General features: G+C 36.7%; 1 protein-coding gene across 1 annotated transcript in view; it reads left to right on the forward strand.

Moving 5' to 3' along the window:
* Positions 1-21,433, forward strand: part of CADM2 (cell adhesion molecule 2) — a 344,096-nt gene that overhangs the window by 198,023 nt on the left and 124,640 nt on the right. Inside the window, exons 4-5 of the mRNA XM_058661328.1 lie at positions 11,914-12,066; positions 15,279-15,416. Coding sequence (XP_058517311.1) covers positions 11,914-12,066; positions 15,279-15,416 — 291 coding nt within the window. The remainder of the gene's footprint in view (positions 1-11,913; positions 12,067-15,278; positions 15,417-21,433) is intronic.

Here is a 21,433-nt window from a genome sequence, read left to right on the forward strand (position 1 = left end):
AATCAGTAGACCTTTGTATGCATTTCTTAATTAGTTTTGTAGTTCTTTCTAACTCCTTGCTTTAACATTCAATTGTTAAGAATATTGCAAAGTAGGACAAACAGAAACCTCTTTTCCAATGTTATTAAGATACAATTGTGAAGTAAGCTCAATTTTCTGAAGAGTCATGGAATCCTGAACTTCTAAATGGCTTTTAGAATAAAACAATTGAATTAAAGCTAACTGTTGAGCATAATCTATAATTCATGTCAGATGATCTTAAAATTGGGTTTAATCATGCTATTAAAATTAAAGTCCAAATCATTACTTGAAAAAAAATACATTAAAAATGGAATAAAAATGTTCAATAGAATGAAATACATGTACACCCAATCAGAATAGACTATATATGGCTGCTACATTATGGCTTTGCATGTAACATACCCAGCTCCTGGGATCACAAGTAGAAGTCAGTCAATATCCTCGCTTCTCTTTGTGCAATGTAGTTCACTACTAATGGCCAGCACTGACTATTGCACCCAACTGCAAAGTGAAACAGAGAATAAAGGATCTCTCTCTCTCTCTCTCTCTCTCTCTCTCTCTCTCTCTTTCTGTGTTACAAGTAAGGGCTCAACCCTCTCCCTCTAAACTACCTATCACATCTTTACACTGGGGTCATACTCACAGGTTCCAGAAGGACAGAACTGAAGGAATACAATCTTATTCATTTCTTTTGTTTGAACGTAGAAGAGAAACAAAAATACAGAGACAATCACTTCACTTACGAAATAGCGGTAGTAGCAGAGACTGGACTAGGTTAAAGCCAGGAGCTAGAAACTCCATTCAGTCCTGTCCTATGGGTAGCAGTGAATCAACTACTAAGCCATCATCTGTTAGCTCCTGTGTAGCCCATTCACAAGAAGCTGGAATCAGTCCCTGCAGGGACCTGCACCCAGGCACTCTGACATGCGATGGTGGGCATCTTTTTTTTTTCTTTTTCTATTCATTTATTCATTAATTACATTGTATTACATGACACAATTTCATAGGTACTGGGATTCTCCCCCCCCTTCACCCCCAACCCTTTCCCCATGGTGAATTCCTTCACCTTGATGCATAACCACAACTCAAGTTCCGTTGGGATTCCCTAATTACAAGCTCACACCATACAGAGTCCAGCATCCCATTTGTCCAGTCAAGTTCAACGGCCTCTTAGGGAGGCCCTCTCAGGTTTGAAGGCACAGCCAGCAGAGCATCACCTCTATCAATTAGAAGCTCCAACATATCATCAGCAACAATCCAGGTACGATGAGGCTGGTGCAGAGTCCACTGATTGACATAGTCCATCTTAGAGTTTCCCCTTGTCCAGTTTTTCACTGCAAACATATAGCTGAGGTGGTTGATTGATCTACTCCATCTTCTATCTTTTCTTGGTTAATGTTTTGATTCCTCCATTTTGTTCAGGGGAATCCCCAAAGAAACTTTGAGGTGTTCCCAGTCCAGGCTCCTATATGCACTACTAGTAAGCACAATACCCGCCACAGTCTGTCACTCCGATCAGCTGGTGGTTGTAACCCCTGGGTTGGTTCTATTCTGAGCCCTAACCTCCATTGGAACCAATGAGTATTGCAGCTCTTCCCGGCTCTGCCCATCCCACATTCGTCCCTCACCTAAACCAGTGGGAGGTGTGCTGGTTGGGTGCTGCATTCCCTGCTGGCACAGGCCATTTCACATTGGCATTTTGTGTTTTGTACTGTTTTTATCGCAACCAAACCTGGCCAGGCCCCCACACAGTTCCAGGGCTCGGATTTGCCAGTGGATGACATGAACTGACTCAGCCTGGTCTGCCCCAACCCGAGCCAAATGCATGCCAGTGGGTCACTTTCCAAAGCCTCTTCTGAGTTGTTTACCTCCATACTTCCTGCGTTTATTTGTAGGGTCAGTGTCCTGTCAGAGGAACTGTTCAGATTCCTCCATCCGACCCCTTCCTGGTGTCAAGCTTCACACATACCAGCAGGTCCTTCGGCCAGCACCGCTCTTCAACCCATTCTGGTTCCTGCTGTTGAGAGTTTCAGCCCAGCCATGGCTCGTCCATACCCACATATATCTCATACATGGCTCAGTTGGAGTTGAAGCCTAGCCGAGCCCGTCCCACATCTACCCTGGTCCTCTGGAGCACCAAACTGTGTTGCAGTCTAACCTGGCATGGTGCGTCAAGTCCGAATCCATATTTGTGCCAAGGGATTACAACTGTGACCCAACCAGAACTCAGCCCCCTTCCAGTTCCTGCGCCCTAGTGGTAAGCTCCACCCAGCCAAGGCCTCCCCCAAGCTCCCCAACCAGGCCTGTTCCCAGCCAGTGTTAAGTATGCCAGAGGTTGCTCTGGGTCAGCCCAGCGCACCCCATAGACTGTCATGCCTCCTGCATAGACTCCACCGGCCCTTCTAAACCATCCAGTGGGGTCAGAGTTTCCAGGGGATTGGTCCACACATACCTGACACATTTTATCCCTGAGTATGGTTCTTGAATGCCAGACAATGTCATAGTCTTTCTGTGACCCCTCTGCTGATCCCTCATCCTATTAGGTAATGGGGTATCCTGCTGGGCAAGCCCAGAATTTTGCCTTATGAATGAACTGGTGTTGGCAATCTGCACTATAAAGTGACTACAGGTCCTTCAGAGGAAGATTAACTGCCATTGAGAATCTTAAGGACTAATACACATTCCAGGGGAACTGTGGGTTCAGCATGGAGCAACTCATGTAGCATATCAAAGAAACCAAATTCAGAACTTCCTAGCCGGGCGGCCAGCAGGCACAGCCTGGTGCCAAATGGCGCACTGGCTGCCCACGAGCCGCTCACCCCATGTATGGACGTACGTGGTGGTAAGCCTGGCTGTGCTAGGCTGGAATCGTGGTGGGGAACCTGAGCCCTCCGGGCAGCATGGCTGCCCGGGGGTTGAGACGCTCAGGCCTCCGCCCGGATCCTCCTAGCTCCTCCCCCACTCCAGCCTCATGGCATGCTGAGGAGGTCCAGATCCGCTTCTCAGAGTCCTGGGACAACCCCCCCCAATCTCAAAAGAGGGCCATCAAACCAGGATTCCGGCAAATCAGGAAGCCACCTGCGAGCCGCTCACCCCATGTACATACGTACATGGTGGTAAGCCTGGCTGTGTTAGGCTGGAATAGTGGTGAGGAACCTGAGCCCTCCGCGCAGCATGGCTGCCCGGGGCGATGGTGGGCATCTTAACATGTGTCAAAAACATTGTCACTGCCTTAAATATCTCCTCATGCTGTGTCCTTAACAGTGTTTACATGCTCGCATTAATAGATTCATAACTCATGATTTACTAAGTCATCTGTAATTTTTGTTATTGACTGGACAATAAGATGCTGGACTCTATGTTTGGTATATGCTTGCAATGGGGGAATCTCAACTGAACTTGAACTGTGGTTATGCAACAAGGTGGAGGAATCCACCATGGTGGGAGGGTTTGGGGAGGGGTGGGGAGAATCCAAGTACCTATGAAACTGTGTCACATAATACAATGTAATTAATGAATTTAAAATAATAAAAAAAAGAAATAAAAAAGAAAGTATGCCAAAGTCATAATTATTTTTGAGAAATTATGCCACTTCCTTTTTTGCACATTGCTGAAGACAAATGTAGATTTTTTTAATGTAATGCCCCTAGAACGTATAAGTATAGGGTCACCAATAAGCTGTAGAAGCAGGATGGAAGTAACTCAATACTCCGTAATACTCTCCTTGTATCGCATGCAAGCCAGACTGCATTCTCCTGCCTCTCATCAATGTAAACCCTGCCTCAAACATGAATGGAAAAATCCAGTGATTTGTAACTGCAATTCTAAGTCTCTGCTATCAGATTCCTCACACTCAGGGTTTCGTTCCTTCTGTCACAAATTAAAAAGGGCAGTTTATGTCCTTTGTGTTTCCATCATTGGACTAACTTCCATTGACCTTACATAGTTACATTGTGTTAAATGATAAGCTGCCTATCCTTTAAGCTTCTCAAAAGAAAGCTTACTTCCCAAAGAAATTCCCAGATGGTAAAATCAGTAGCTATTGATTACACAAGTAGCTATAATATGAATAATAGCAATGGATTTGTATTCATCTTGGCCGAGCCCCTTTTGTTGCTGTCCTGCAGCAATGGACTTGGTGCACGGAGCTGATCGTAACACAGGTGGACTCTGACTGATGGTTGAAAGCCGAAGTTTATTAGGAGCATCAGGCTTTATGCACTAAACATATGGGATAAGGGAGGAGATATTGAGTTTGTCAACAAAACCCATCAACTCTTTCTATACTTTTGTGTGGAACTCTTTTGTTTTGTATATTCCACCAAGTGTTCTCATTCACATGCTGTCTGCTCAACTGTTCTCATACAAATGCTATCCATTTAGTTATATGAATGGTACACACTCAGTTGTTCTCATACAAATGACATCCAATCAGTTATACAAAAGGTATCCATTCAATTTTTCTCATGCAAATATTATCCAATCAATTGTAATCCTGTGCTCACTGACCTTCTAGGGTCACAATGTCCTTCTGCAGGCATTATCAGAATAGGAGTAAAGAAAAGCAAATTTGCAAATTCTGGGTCTATGGTCATGAGAGGTTCTGAGGCATAGAACAAACTACCCAGTATTGGGAGATAACAGTTTTTTTAAGATGATCAGTTACAGAATTAGAATTACATTAAAATACAGATTAAGCTAATAACAAAGCCTTAGAAACACTAGCGTTTAGCATGAATTATGGCTGCATTATTTTTTATTTTTTATATTAATGGTATTTTAGTAGCAAAGAAGCAGGAACAAAATTAAAGGTTTAGAATTCAATAGTCCAAAATGCATTCTAACTTACGTAATAATAGAAAGCAGAACCGAAGAATGACTTAGAACATAAGATTGTGAAGTTTGCTATGTTAAAATGAGGGTTGATCTAGAGACTGTTTCCATTCTTTACAGTTCAGTAGATGCAACTACCATTGTTTTTAATCATTTTTTACATATATTCACTTATTCATTGTTATCCATTAGAAAAAAAGGAGTCAGATCACTATGTTAATTACTATTGAATGCATTTAACAATGTATTAAATTTTGAGTCTGGTTTGCAGAACCATCCTCTGCTTTTATAGATAAATTATGCATGTAAGACCAGACAAGGTAAGAAACACCTAAAATTCTCAATGAATGGAAATAATGATTGAACTATGTTATATATATGATGATGTATATATATCATCCAGAGAACTTAAAGGAAGACCTGAATATAGTTGGAATCAAGCTGGGAGATTTCTAAAGGAAGCCGTATACTAACAGGAAATATTAGTATAACCTGAGGCCATGCAGAAGCAATGTGTGTGCCTTTCACTGAAGAAAGGTGGATTTTTAACATAATGTATGGCCTGGTGCGATAGCCTAGTGTCTAAAGTCCTCACCTTGCATCCTCTGGAATCCTCTAGAATCCCATGTGCCCTGGTTCCTGTCCTGGCTGCTCTGCTTCCCAACCACCTCTCTGTTTGTGGCTTGGGAAAAGCAGCAGGGACAGTGCAAAACCTTGGGACCTTGCCACCTGCATGGGAGATCCAGAGGAGGCTCCTGGCTCCTAGCTCTGGTGGTTGTGGGCACTTGGGGAGTGAATCACTGAATGGAAGATCATTCTCTCTGTATCTGCTTTTCTATATACTATCTGTCTTTCCAATAAAAATAAGTGAATCTTTATATATATGTAAAGAATGCACATATAGGAATGCAAGTAGGAACACTTTGTCATTAATCATTTAAAATCAGTAAAACAAGTTTTTGAAAATTAAAATTGTAGCACTGAGAAGCTTCCATCCAATAGTCATGCACTTTCCAGGGCCATTGCTTAGGTTCTGCTTGTATTTCTGTTCTAAAAATACATCTACCATGATTTCACAGTAACAAGTTTGTGCAGGCTGAAACTTGGAATGTCAAAAAGGGAGTTTGCGAGCTAGAGCTGTTTTATCAATTTTCCAGAAGATTGAGAGTGTTTCATGTTGTTTGGAAAAGAACAAAACAGAATAAGATTCACAAAGTTGATACTTTATTGTGTTCATTGTCTTAATTTTTTTTTCCAATGACTCCTTACATTATTGTAGATGTCCACACTGATGTTAGTCTTTCAAGTAAGAGTGTATTTGGCAAAAAAGAAAGAACAGTACATTGACAATGAGGGTGTCTACATTTTCTCCTTTCTGGGTCCTCTTCTGCATTAAATAGAGATATAATTTGGTATGTTACTTTGGCTAATGACTGGTTATTGAGGAATTAATAAGAGCAAGGCAGAAGAGGCTGTTAGCAATGGTTGAAGCAGATGATATGCAAAGAGCAGTTTTGTTACAAAACATGGGGAATCTGATAGTTTTGTGATAATTGGGCAATGTTAAACACAAACTCACACACAGTTCTATATATGTCTTTCTTGTATAGTACTTCTATTACTATGTTCTTCTCTGATCCCTGTAAGAACTAAGTGGTGACAGTTGGAAAAGATGCACACTAGGACCAAAAAGAATGAAAAGTGACATTTTGTGACTCTTTTTCCATTTTATTTTTTTTCAAAGGTAAAGTTATAGAGATAGTCTTGTCTCTCTTGGTTTACTCTCAAAACAACTGCAACAACTCTACCAGCATCAAACTAAAACCCAGGGTCAGGACCTTCTTCCAGGACTCGCACATGAGTGCAGGGACTCAGTAACTTGGGTTCATCTTGCAGCTTTTACAGGCCAGTAGCGGTGATTCAAGTGCCAGTCGTAAGTTTTTTGAAGTCCCATCTGTGATGCTAAATTTACATTATGGAACATATTTTATAAACACTTATATATGAAGAATGATTTTCTTGCCTAATATCTATGAGAGTGCAATGGTGTAATTGAGACATTTGTGAGAATTTGAATAGGCAACAGGACAATTGAAATAACATTTACCCTTTGAGGTAGGTTTTCTTTGGCATTTGTCTATAAAATATAGTGTATTACAATGATAAATAATTTTGTTGGAGATACTCACTTAATACAAATTTTCTAAAACACTGTTAGCATTTGCAATTGTGGAATATTTTTTCCATAATGTACTCACTCAACTTAGTATAACTAACTAAAATGAGTGTTTATGCACCACATATGTCTGGACATGTTAGCATTATAAAATGTATACAGATTATTAGATATGCCAGCAAGTTTTATTTGCAGTTGGTATAAAAAGTGAATAAGTTCCTCCAAGCAATTGTTTTAGGACATTATATTTCACCAAGCATAAATAAAAATACACATTTTTATGATTGATGGACCATTCAGAATCAATGGTATATTGAGAGGATATTCTTATCACACAGTTAAAAAACTATTTAATAGATTCTTATACATTGGTCAGTGCTTCTTATTTGCAACTAACAGAAAATCCTTCAGAATTGAAGAGTTTTGACCTATGAATTCACCTTGCTAATTAATGTCGGACACCCAGTGGCTGATGAGGCATGACCTCAGAGTGCCCTGGTTAATGTATTAGCTCATTTTTTATGATATGTGAGCAATTCCTTTTTATTCTTTTATTGCATATGTTTATTTCATCCTTTCAATTATTGATTTGTAGGATGATGTTTTGAAGTTGTTTTTTTAAAACAAAATATTTCATTTCTTATTTATTTTTAAAAGGATATATAGGTATTGATTAAACAGAGTCATCAAAGGAAAAATCATAATTTCTCCAAAAATCAATTCCAACTTACAATATCATAATTGTGTATTCATTGCAGTTTGTGGCTTTTACTATGTAGAAATGTTAAATAATGTGATGATTTCTGGCTAACTAATGCCTTTAAGTGTTAATTTGGATGCTTAAAGATAAAATGATAATACTGTCAACGTTAATTCAATTGATATTTGAAGTCATTTTCCAATGTACTATCAATTTACTTAAAAATTTGTGTAGTGTGCTGTTTCTAGCTCTTTCATGCTCACCAGTGTGTAAATGGGACACTTTCTTCTACTTTTTTTGGCTTCTTTCCCATGGAGGATCCTGTGGAGAGATATTGAAGAGAACTTCCTACTTCAGTTCTTTTTCCCTCTGTTCTTATCGAATGTAGACAGAGTTTAGCTCTCGCTTTCAGTTCAATAGCCATTTGCTGAATGCCTACTGTGCAGATGGCAATGGCCCAGGGTGCTGAGACAGTGACGCAAGGTTCCTGCTCACAGGAAGCCAATTGAGTTGCAGTCTCCCTATCGGACCATTAGAGGTTTGTCTTTATTCTTTGATACTGAAGTGCTGCTTTATGGGGAAGTGGAGATGACTTCTTATTTATCTGCTGGAAAAGATCAACATCGCAAATGCAGGATTTACTTAAAACATTCTTCCATGTGCAAAATATCATCAGGAAGCTCTGTTTTTTGGCAAATAAACTATTAATGAAATTTTAAATAATCTATATCCTAATTTTAGAAGCTCCTTGAGAATATCTGTTTTTGAATACGTATTTAAACATAGCTCTCAAATTCTAAACTATATACCTTATACTTTTACTCTCTTGTATCAATTAGTTATACTGAACACAAACCTGAAAAGTGCACCATGATAATAAGGGAACTCTGTAAGTGCATACTGTTAAGCAGTAAAAAGCATGAGGTAAAATTAATGTATTCTGAACATAGTTTACAGTTGTTCATGGCTGAAAATTATCACAAAAATTAGCTTGATGTACTATATAATTTGATAAGTAGGTTAATTAAATGTTATAGCCAATAGAATATAGAGGTTATCCTGAAAATTCTAAATTCTAAATATTTTCATATCATTACATATGTATTTCAAGATACTTTACATAACGCATGATCTCCTTCATTTCCCAAGATAATCTGATGATACAAATAAGTGAGCAGTTATTATTCACCTGAAACCTAATTTTATATACATGTCTAGAGGATGGATTTTTTTTAAAGTCAGTACTTTGAACTTTATTCTGTCAAATTTCTTTAAATGTGAACATTTTATAATCATTCACATTGAGTAATTAAGTTTGATTATAGTTTCAAAAAAATAGATTGCCAAAAGAAAATTAAATTGCATTTGTCCACGTTATCTGAAAATTGTAAGCTTTGTCTCTATTTTGCTATGACTGTGTTATTGGAAGTGAACTTGAGCATGGAATAGATAATATACTTTACCTGGGCAGTGTCATTGTCAGAATTTGAGATGTTCCCTTTTGGGATATTTGTGATAAAGAAGCAAATATAATATTGTATGAGAAAATTGAATAGTATATATAAATATACTTGTATAATATTGATATGTAAAACTATAGCTTTGAAAGGTGGTTGATGTAGCATGAGTTCCTGTTATGAGAATTACAAGTCAGTGTTCCACTGTTAGCAGGTAAACATTGTGTGTGTGTGTGTGTGTGTGTATATATATATATATATATATATATATATATATATATATATAATTTATTGGAAAAGGGTATTAAATAGACATTTTAAAAAGGTTCATGTTTAATAAAAACTGTTTTCAAAAATATTTTGTAATTCATGAATCCTTATGAAATCAAAGTTAACAAAGAATAGCAACAAAGGAACAAAGGGACTGCAATGATTTAGGTACTATATTTGACTATATAAATTTTAAAATTCTAAAAATATAAGGTTTCCAAAAATGTTAAATAGTTTAAAATTGTGCTCCTCTTATCCAGAACATGGGAAAATAACAAAAGTTATCTATAAACATATGGTAGCAATAAGCATACTTTGCATACAGAGAATGTATACAAAATTTTGATGCTTTGATATTCTATCCATTACTCCTACTCCAAACGAGCATACATATTTTTTCAATTTAGTTTTTTCGTATAATTATAAACAGCTACAGATATTTAATCAATAACTGTCACATAGTGAACGATGTGCAATATCTAAAATAGTATCACAACTAGGAAATTGATACTGGAGTAGTCCATTAATTTTATTTACCTTTCAGCAGCTTTTCATACTGTCATATTGTAATGTATATACATACACGTGTGAATGTATTCAGCTCTTGTCAATATTACCATATGTACAGATTAGCATATTTATTGCCATAGTCAACACACAAAGAAGACCCATCACCACAAATACCTCGTACACTGTCCTTTTAGAACAACACCCACATTCCTCATTTCTCCCCTGTCTCAACTACCTTGGTAGCCAATTATTTGTGCTCTATCACTTTAATTTTGTATTTCAAAATACTGTATAAATTCTATCTTGATTTTTGTACAGTACCTTTGAGAGTGTCACCTTGTATGCATTTTTCATAGTTTCTCTGGTATTGCAATATATCTATCTGATATCCTAATTTTTCTGATATTTTGCATGCTCAAGCATTTTGCCTTTTACACTCAGAGACTCTGGAGTCTCTGAATTTGTCTCTCTCTCTCTCTCTCTCTGTATATATATATATATATATATATATATATATATATATATATATATATTTGTTTGTTTTTGAAACAGCTACTCAGTTTTGGTATCTTAGTGTCAAGGTCATAGCTTATATCACATTCTACAAACCTCACAATTTAATTTTATAGATTGCGATGCTATTTAGTTCCTTATAGTTTTTTTAAAGCCTCACTAGATTTCTGCTGGTGCCAGCTGAGGAGGCATTTAGCATAGATCCCTAAGCCAAGCTGCCTGGTTGTCTTGTCTAAGCAGGACAGGGTTTTCTAACAAGGTTCTCTGGGAAGATCACTTCCAAGACTGATACTTGTCAAGTGATCCTCAACATTCTCTGTGAAGATTGTCACTTGTCACTAGCTGGGTAAGGGGAGACTTGGGGTAATGGAAGATATTGCTTTGCTTTTTCAGATGTTTGTTCTTAGTCAAGTTCCTTCTTGATCCCTCCTGCATGTCAGGCAAGCTCTACTGAGGGGTTGCAGGGAACATGCCCATTTGATCAGTACAAGGAGGGAGTCACCTGCACTAGCATCTAATGCTGGTTTGCAATAGGCAGAAGCTGGTTCTGACTCACTATTGACTGTTGACTGAGGAGACACAGCGTTGTTACTTGGCTCCTGATATTCCTAATCAGTCCTATGTCCTCTTTTTGCTTTTGAGAACACTCATTTAATTACTGCTTCGTTCTGGATTTTGTATCTCTGCTACATTGTAGACCACATGATAATAGCTACGTTTTTGTCCTCCCATCTCCCTCCGCACTAAATAAGTGAAAAGGAACATAATTAGGTAAAATATTAATGGAGCTTTTGTAGAAGTAAGTGTTCTGTGATGGCGAAAGTAGTTTGAACAAAGGAATGGGTGAACACAGTATAAAACAGAAGCAGAGTGACTGTAACCCTCAGGCAGCTTGCAGGTGCTTTCTAGCTAAATGTCAACTCAGGTTTAAATACAGTCTAGTAAACTCTCCTACTTCAGAGAGCTGTACACATCCAAATATTCTTTGGTGATATCTTGACCAGTTTGCAGCATTTATTGTTTTTTTTATTCAGCAATTACATTGTATTATGTGACACAGTTACATAGGTACTGCGATTCTCCCCACCCCTCTGCAGCATTTATTGTTATCCACAATTTTTCAGTCATCACAATGATCTCACATTGCTTTTGGTTTTCTTGGCACTGGCATTCTGTGAAAGACATTTGTGCTGGAAAGACATTTCCAAAACTACCAGTTATTTGTAAGAACACTGCTGTGCATTTTATTCCATTTTGATCTTATATCCGATAAAATGCTTCAATATGTTTAAACCTTCCTTAAACTTATTTCGGAAGTAAGAGTTAGACACATGGCCTAAGAATAGGTTTATTATAAAATGTTAAAGATATGTAGTTTAAAATTACTCACTGTTCTAATATTGTTGTTCATACTCACTGCTTTATCTTTACAGCTCTAAGGGACAATAGAATTGAGCTGGTCCGGGCTTCCTGGCATGAATTGAGCATCAGTGTCAGCGATGTGTCTCTCTCTGATGAAGGGCAGTACACCTGTTCTTTATTTACAATGCCTGTCAAAACTTCCAAGGCCTATCTCACTGTCTTGGGTAAGTACATGGTGTTAATGCCTTATAAATGTGAAGGCAGAGAGATGTATATTACTACAGCAACATGCTTCAGTAAGAAATAGTTTGGGGGATTACATTAACAGGCATACTTTGGTTTCTTCCCTGATACATTATTGCAAAGAACATTTAAAAGTGAGCTGTTCAATTTTCCATTTTATAAATGGACAAAAGATGTTTCAAAGATAATATGACATCCATGATGCACACATAATCTTCTTGTTACTTAGCCAGTAATAGAGTTCTTTTCTTGATTTCTGCCTAATTTTTGTTTCTATCAAATCATCTATGTATTTTGTACATTTGTATCTATTGATAAAGTGGCAGGACATTGAGTTCAACTTGTATGTATAATGTGCTTCTTCTTTGTAGTATGCCATCTGTTAGAGACCTTTCCTAAGAATGTTAAAATAGACTCACTTTATGTAGTTCAGTGCTTGTAAGTGGCCCTGACATTTCCTTGTGACTTCTTTCCTTTGAAATATGTATTTTCCGGAATTCTAAATGAAGTATGCACTGTCACTTGTACATGCAGCTTGTAGCTTCTTTGTGCTTTATTCTCTAAGTATTGGGCCATTTTCCCAAAGGTTAAAGTGACACAAAAAAGCAACACATTCATAAGGGATTCTGAGGAAATACAGTTGTAGTTTGGAGCTCTCTGTGATTCTGCAGGCGTCAGTGCCCCAATCAGCTAAAATTGCTGCAGTTCATTGAAACACACCTGTGCACTGAACAACTTAGAGGAATTTAAAGATTGATTTTTTTTTCAACCTCTAGCTTGCCTTCCTTTTTACTTAGATAAGGGCACAATGTTGCTTTTAAAAGGACTAATACATGCTGTTCTTCGGGTGAGAATATTAAAGTTAATCCAGCTAGATGAATTGGTTTTGTGCATAGGATATAAAATATGTTTCCTTGCAAGTCTCACTGGGACTGCTTTTGAAAAAGCCTCACAAGTTTGCCATTAAGGAAAAAGTATACCCACTACAATGTGGTATTTCAGAACAATTTCCAAAGATTAACACATTATTGTTGAAAACCAAAGATTGAAAGACTGATGAATTAGGTTTATTAAATGGTAGTGTGGCATAGAGTTAAAAAAACGAAAGCAACCGCATAAAGGTGAATCCAAGGGGGGAAAAAGAAACCAAAGAGAAAAGCACAACCCAACAGTGAAAACATATCAGACTGACAGTTCTTGTTCTGCCATTGTTCTTCAAGATTTAATTCATAGCTATTTTCATTTCTTGAAATATTGATTTATTTTTATTGGAAAGGCAGATATACAGAGAGAAGGAGAGACAGAGAGAAAGATCTTCCAACTGCTGGTTCACTCCCAAAATAATCACAGTGGCTGGAGCTGAGCTCGCTGAAGCCAGGTGCAAGGAACTCCCTGAAGGCACCCGTACAGGCTCAGGGTCCCAAAGCCTTGGTCCGTCTTCTACTGCTTTCCCTGGCCACAAACAGGAAATTGGATGGGAAGAGGAGCAGCTGGGACACAAACTGGCACTAATGTGGGATCTCAGCATGGGGAATGGCAAGATTAGCTAATTGAGGCATCATACGGGGTCCTAATTTGTCATTCTTGAGCTGAATTAAATAGAACAGTAGATGTTTCAGTAAACCTTTATTACTGAGTAATTCTAGAGTACACTTAAGCATGTTTCTAACAGGAAAGGAACATTATTGTTCAGGGCATATGTAATATTGTAATAGTAAACTACGCACTATCTCTGCATATTAGCAAACTGTTCCTTGAAATAGCCTGAAAAAGTGATACTGTTCAGCATTAAGCAGTATATTTCACTAAACTACAATTATACTTCTCTTTTTTCACATATGTACGTGTTATATATATATGAAACACACATATATTTTAAATGTAATATAATACTTTATATATAATGCAATACAATAGAATATATGAATGTATATATAAAATATTCATATTTGAAACACACACATATATGTGTGTGTGCATATATATATCTTCTGGATGCCCCGCTTCACATCCAGCTCCCTGCTTGTGAACTAGGAAATCAGTGGAGGACCAGCCAAAGCCTTGGGGTCTCTCCTCCTATCTGTATATCTGACTTTTCAATAAAAAAAAAAATCTAAGAAATAATTAAATAAATCTTTAAAAATAGTCTTTTATAAACAGCATCAAAAAACATTTTCCTGTTTAGAAGCATTGAAAAAAACAAGTAAAGTTGTAATTAATGATGGATCTTATATTCTTTAAAAAAAAGATGTATTTATTTTTATTGCAAAGTTAGTTATACAGAAAGGAGGAGAGACAGAGAAAAATCTTCTTTCCAATGATTCATTCCCCAAGCAGCTTCCACAGCTGTGCTCTCCTGAAGCCAGGAGCCCAGAGACTCTTCCAGGTCTCCCACATGATCCCCAGGTTTTGGGTCTTCCTCAACTGCTTTCCCAGGCAACAAGCAGGGAGCTCAATGGGGATCAGGGCTGTCAGGATTAGAACTGGTGTCCACATCGGACCTTCATGTATTCAAGGCTAGGACTTCAGCCACTAGGCTACTGCACTGTGCCCTGAATCTTTTATTCTAAAGTTCATTTTCCAGAGAAAAGTAGACATAATAATAATAATAATAATAATAATAATAATAATAATAATTTTGCAGGTTTAAAAGATATCAGAAAAGAAAGCTGGTGCTTTAGTTTAATTATGATTGGCTAATGACAAAGTATTTTCTGAATTCATTATCTCAAATACAATCTCCTTGCAAAAATCTCCGGGGTGGCAAATCCTCAAACTACTTTTTAGAATTTATAGAATGTATTCTCAGGTAAATTTTTACTAGATAATTTTTGAAATTGCTTTGAAATATGTTCATTTTAAATGCTTTCTGGTCATCTTATATGAGTATTTATGGATTTATGAAAGCTTTGATAGCAGAATAAACTCACCATTCCATTTGCCATCAGCACTTTAATGTTCTGTTCTGTGTGTGTAATTCCATGAGTACACAATGTAAGTTCTTATTGCACATGTCTCTGGATATGTACATCACAGACATATCTGAAGTAGCTTATTTTATTATATAATGGCTTATTCATCTTCATTAAACGTATTGCCACTCACTCACCCGATTTTGCTTCCTTTGAGGAAGTAACTGTCATGAACATCCCTGGAGATTGATTCTTATATGATTTATTTGCTCAAATTTCAGGTGTTCCTGAGAAGCCTCAAATTAGTGGATTTTCATCACCTGTTATGGAGGGCGACCTGATGCAGCTGACTTGTAAAACATCTGGTAGTAAACCTGCAGCTGATATAAGATGGTTCAAAAATGACAAAGAGATTAAAGGTAAAGAATGGGTAAAATTGTTTAATCAAAGTACTGTATTTGAGGTATGGTGGCATCCTAAGATCAAAGGTATTTTCCATACTTAAAGCTACAGTATAGCTTTCTGATTCAATATACATTAAATCTTATTTACCTACTAGTTTGTTGACAAAGTATCTTAATTGCATTCAAATAAACTGTACTGTACTTTCTCCTTGTGTAACACAATTATGAAAATTTATACACATGGGAAAACAGAAGGAATAAATGAGCTTTAGAAAGAAAAAATACTTAGATTCATGGTTAACAATAGATAGCATTAACTATATGTTTAATTCATTGTTCAATATTTAGACAGAAACTAAATCAATTATTCCTTCAATTTGTTGGTTTCTGGAATTACAAAGTTCTCGTAAACAAAATTGAATGAAAATCAACAAAGCTGTCTCCTAGTAATTCTTACAGAAGGGAAAATAATTAATTTGTCTCAGTCAAAATGGCATGATTGCTTAAATATTTCATACAAATATATATATATATATATATATATATATATATATATATATATATATACACACAATGAAATTTATATTTTCCCTTCCCCACAACATACATTCACTCTTTCAGGGGAAGTATAAATTTATCTGAGTGATGGCTAGTATTATTTCTATTTCATTTGCTCACATATAGATATTTATAACTGCATCACCTTCTTATATCAAAAAATCGTTTATAGTTACTATTAAAACATGTTTCTAAAGACATTGTAATATTATTATATTCCAAATAATCTTTAAAACAAATTCATGTGCATTAGTCTAATTCTTCCAATTTGTAATCCTAATTCCTCATGTCAGTTTAACAATTTAGTTTTTAGTGATGAGTATTCAGACCCAGTAGACAGAATTGCTTATATTATAAAGAAATTACAGGATTACAATCCATGCAATTATTTATGTTCTATTTCACCCTAAGATTTATTAACATTTTGCTCTAATCCATACATTTGTCTCAAAATATCTAAGACATATCTTCTAGTGACAAGTTTTGAGTAAAATAAGCAAAAAGCCACACAAGGTGTACATTTGACTATTCCAAATTGAACTTTTTTACTGCAAGTGTGTAACAGGGTTCTTGTGCCCTGCTGAGACTCTGTGACTTCCTCTCTAATTCTGCTATGTAGTGTTTGTTTAAGGTGTTCTTGCACTTAGACCTTTCTTAAATGAATCTTACTGCATTGCTTCTAGAGTTAGCTTTTGCAGGAATCTTAACTTTTTTCTTTTTTCTGTTAGGCCATTGTGCTTCTAAGCAGACCAAGTTTTTTTTTTCACCTAATTTAGTTTTTTTTATTAATTATATTGCATTATGTGACACAATTTTATAGGTACTGGGATTCCCCCCACCCCTCCCCAAACTATCCCCCCATGGTGGATTCCTCCACCTTGTTGCATTACCACAGTTCAAGTTTAGTTGAGATTCTTTCATTGCAAGCATGTACCAAGCATAGAGTCCAGCATCTTATTGTCCAGATAAGTCCAATGGCTTGTTGGGGAGACCTTCTCTGGTCTGAAGGTAGAGCCAGCAGAGTATCATCCCGATCAATTAAAAGCCCCAACATAACATCAGCAGCAATTTACAACGTTGTGGAATTAATCGACATAGTATTGAGTAACCAATATGTTATAAAAAAAATGCAAGTTCTTAACCACATCCTGTGACCCCATTGACATTTCAATTTAAGTTTATATACAACTGGATTCTATACATGTTAAAATGGTTATAGATTACTGTTCAGCTGTCTCGTGTCTATTTTCATTATAATATTTAGCATTTAAAATCATTGAAGCATAATTTTGCTGAACCTGGCTTTTTTTCAGGTAGTCTAGATTGGCTTATAACTCTAACAAGACATATGTCAACAGTTTAGGTGCAGAACAGTTTTAGGACATGTGTGCAGAGAAATCCTCAATACCCTAGTGAAGAGTAACCAATCTTTGTGTCCCACCTAGCAAGGCATAAGTAAATCCACGCTGATCATTTGCTATCTGATTCTAAGTTTTCCTTGTTGTTCTCTGTCTATCTATTCTAGATATTTTTGTTTGTTTGGTTATTTGTTTGTTTTGATGGGTGTCCGGAGTGATCCTGATGGTCATTGCAAGAGAGGGTGGGGACCCCAAGTTGGAACCAAGCGAGGACCAGAGAGAGCTACCCTCTCTGGTCCCGAAGAAGTTTACTGTTCTGTTTCTGCAGACTGTTCAGGGCTCCTGGCTATTGTTCTGATGCTCTTGGATCCTGTGAGGAAGGATTTGGACTTCTTCCATCCCATGTGGTAGATCCAAGTGGGAGTGGATGACCTCAGAGTTCTTGGCCTCCAAAGGCACTCCAATTCCCTGTGGTCTCCTTGGCAGTTGGGATGTAGTCCTTGGTGCCTGTACTGATAGTCCTTGGTGAGGATCCAGGAGTCTTCAGGGTTGGGATACAAGCAAGCAGACCAAGTTTAATCCTCTTCCTGTAGTCTATACACATTCCCCAAATAGTGAAGTGTTACTCATCATACATGCCTTAGCTGGGTGAAGATCCTGATCAATTCTGAATGTGCTCATTGAACAGCTTTGAATTTTGTATTACCTGTATACATTTTTCCTTTAATTCTGATATAATTAATTCACCAGTTATCAGTTTCTCTACATTTGATTTGTTTTTCAAGAGTCTGTGTAACACATCTTTGAGGATGTTACAGATGCTAACATATTAAGTGCTTCATAAATATGGTTTGTGCATTTTTAACATTGTAGCCTTACAAAACTCATATTGTATTCAATATTTTAAAAATATTTATTTAGACTTTTTATTTTAAATGTAGTTTTACAGAGAGAAGTGGGGAAAGAGAGTGAAAGAGCTTCTATTCACTGGTTCACTCCCCAGATATCCACAATAGTCGGAGCTGAGCCGATCTGTAACACGATGTGTGTGCAGGGGTCCATGGACTTGAACCCTTCACTGATTTTCCAAGGAGTTGGCTCAGAAATCTAACAGCTGGAGCATGAACCAGTATTCATACCAGATGTTAGCACTTGCAGGTAGATGAATAGCCTGCCAACCCTAGCTCCATGTATTCAGCAATTTATAAAAGGACTTGACTATTAAAGTTTGATCTCTTTTAAATGACTCTGCTTTTGAGCAATTCGGCATGAGATTTGACCAAGTGCTGAGGACTGGAAAAGGGAAAATATTGATTTATATGAACACACAGGCAAGGTTTGAATTTTATTAACACATACATTAAAATCACCTGATCTAAGATAATATGAAAAATCATCACAGTAGCTTAGATCAAACTGGCATATGGTTCTGTACTGTATTTAGAAATTATGAGGCTCTCTATGTATAACCATTAATAAAGCAGTCATTATCTTTACAGTTGCATTCACCAATGTGGCTTTCAATTCTTTTAGAGTTATTTCACATCTGCATACCTCATTCATCTATATAGCTTTCGATTCATTTATAAATCCTTTGGATGCTCAGTTTGTTTCCTTACTCAGAAAGTGAGCTTTTGAAGTGACATGGGCTTTATTATGTCAGCGTATTTATGAATAAGATGAGTGCTGTCAGCTCACCAGAGAGGACATTCATTGTATTACTCCCCTATGAATACTGTTTTCTTATTACTGTTAAATTATTTTTAACAAAGTATTGCATGATCCAAATACGAAGAAACAATTTGTAATATAAAGCAAAGGAAAAAGATAAGATTGAAATCCAATTCAATACAAGGGACTAAGAAATCTGTAAAATTCCTCTGAGCATCACAATATTTGACTGCTCTTAAGAAATATCCAAATAGGAAGCCAAGAAATTTTTTTTCTGGACATGTTTAAGCTAATTTGGAGATTATAGCCTGAGATGTACCACAGAGGGTTAAGCTCTGCTTGCACTGCTAGCATCCCTTAGCAGAGTGTTGGTTTGAATCTTGTTTGTGCTGCTTCAGCCCCCTGCTAATATGCTGATGATGATCCAAGCACCCAAGTCCTTGTCTTCCATGTGTAAGATTTAGATGGATTTATAGACTCTTTGCTTCTCTGTGACAATTTAGTGAACCAAAAAAAAAAAAAATGAGAAATCTTTCTCTGTGACTCTGCCAATTCTATGTCACTCTGCTTTTAAAATACACAAACAAATCTTAAAAACAAAGTGAGGAGTATTTTTCTGTAAGTCTTTTATCTTTTTTCTATGTAACATTTGAATTATGGCTGTACGTTCCAGGGTAAAAGTTATTTAAAATTACAACTTACTGACATTTTCTTGGCTAGAGTATTTCTCTAGTGAATTGTAGAACAGGTAGTTCTCAAATATTAGCCAAGATTATCCTTACATACAGGGATTATATGACACTTTTTGTGAATAGATCGAGGTTAGAACCTGAGAATGAGCATTTTTAACTCTGTGTTAAATATGTCAGCAATGCCAATGCTTCTGTTTGGAACCATGTTTGGATAAGGAATATACATATGAATGATCAGTAATATATATCAAAATGCTGCCCCATCTTTGAGTTTCATCTGATAAATGAGGATAATAATGCTTACTTCATAGTGATAATACAAATTTTGTGTGAATCCATATATATGAAGTGTTTTCAGAATGCAAGAAACCATTGAAAACCTTTTAGATAATTATTTTCATGATTATGATTGCTTTTTCCAGAATCCCATGATCAATGGATTGTAATCATCACCAAGTTAACTTTAGAAAGGCATACAAATAAAATAAAATCATGCTTTTGATTTCATTTACCATTTGGAGATGGTCTTATACATTAGGACATAAGATCGAATAAGATGTGACCAGCCCTACTTCCTGGGCAAAGTGAAGCCCTGCAGTTTATTAATTGGCATAGATACTCAGTAAATATCTATTTATTCAGTAAATTGGGCTTAAAGAATAGATGCAATTTGTCCCAGGAGTTGAGGATAAAATAAGTGAAAAGGCATTGTGAATAAACTGTAGGGCTGCCTTGTGGAATAATGCCACATGATTGTTTTAACTAAGTGTGAAACTATGTAAGTAGCATAGGCATGAAGAGGAGTAAGCAGGCGGTGTTCAGATGTCATAGCTGAGCTGTGAAATCTTACTCTTACCAGAATCAGAGGTTTGGAATTATTCTGCAAGCAATGGTAACAAGCTCCTTTTTATCTATAATGTTCAAACACTAGAATAAAATACTCATACTTTGATCTGATTTATTTCCCTCCATTCATGAGTATTACTCCAGAATCCATTTGGTTCCACTGCGACATGCTACCTCCTATCCATGGGTGGCTTTTCTATAAGTTATAATCCTCCATGACAAGGAAGCCTGAATATTTGCCATTTACTGTGCGAGACAGTATACATCACCTCCTAAGTCCATTGGCTCTCTGAAAGCTTGCATAGATAGGACATGTTTCATTACATGCTTGAGTTTTAATTTACTGTTTGGGTGTTAACTATCAAACATACACAAGGTACTCTTTTTCATCTAGCTATTTTTTTATACTTTAATGTATTAAGAAGGGTTGGATGAGAGTTCCCTTAATGAACCACACACTTCCTTATAAAACCCTTCCCACAGAGTATAGGAGGAAAATTTGAATATGATATGACATCACTATCTTGAATGTGTTTCCTGTTTTGGAAAAGGAGCTTTGCAGATACTATAATGTGCCCCTTTTGGGTTCATCAAAGGGAAAATATCAACAATGACCCTGACATAAGAAAGGTTGTAATAAATCCATCATTGCAGGCATGGACCATGCAGAGAGTCCAGCATCTTATTGTCCAGATAAATTCAACAGTTTAATTGGGAGACCATCCTTGATCTGAGAGTAGAGCTGGCAGAATATCTTCCCCTCCAATGAAAAGCCACAACACAAATTCAACAGGATGAAACATGGAAATCTACACCATCAAGAAGTCAATTGACATGCTATTGAGTGACCAATGTATTAGAAAATGGAAGTTCTTAATCACTTCCTGTGACTATTTCATTGACATCT

The sequence above is a fragment of the Ochotona princeps genome, chromosome 3 (assembly GCF_030435755.1).
Source record: "Ochotona princeps isolate mOchPri1 chromosome 3, mOchPri1.hap1, whole genome shotgun sequence".
Classification (NCBI taxonomy): Eukaryota; Metazoa; Chordata; class Mammalia; order Lagomorpha; family Ochotonidae; genus Ochotona; species Ochotona princeps.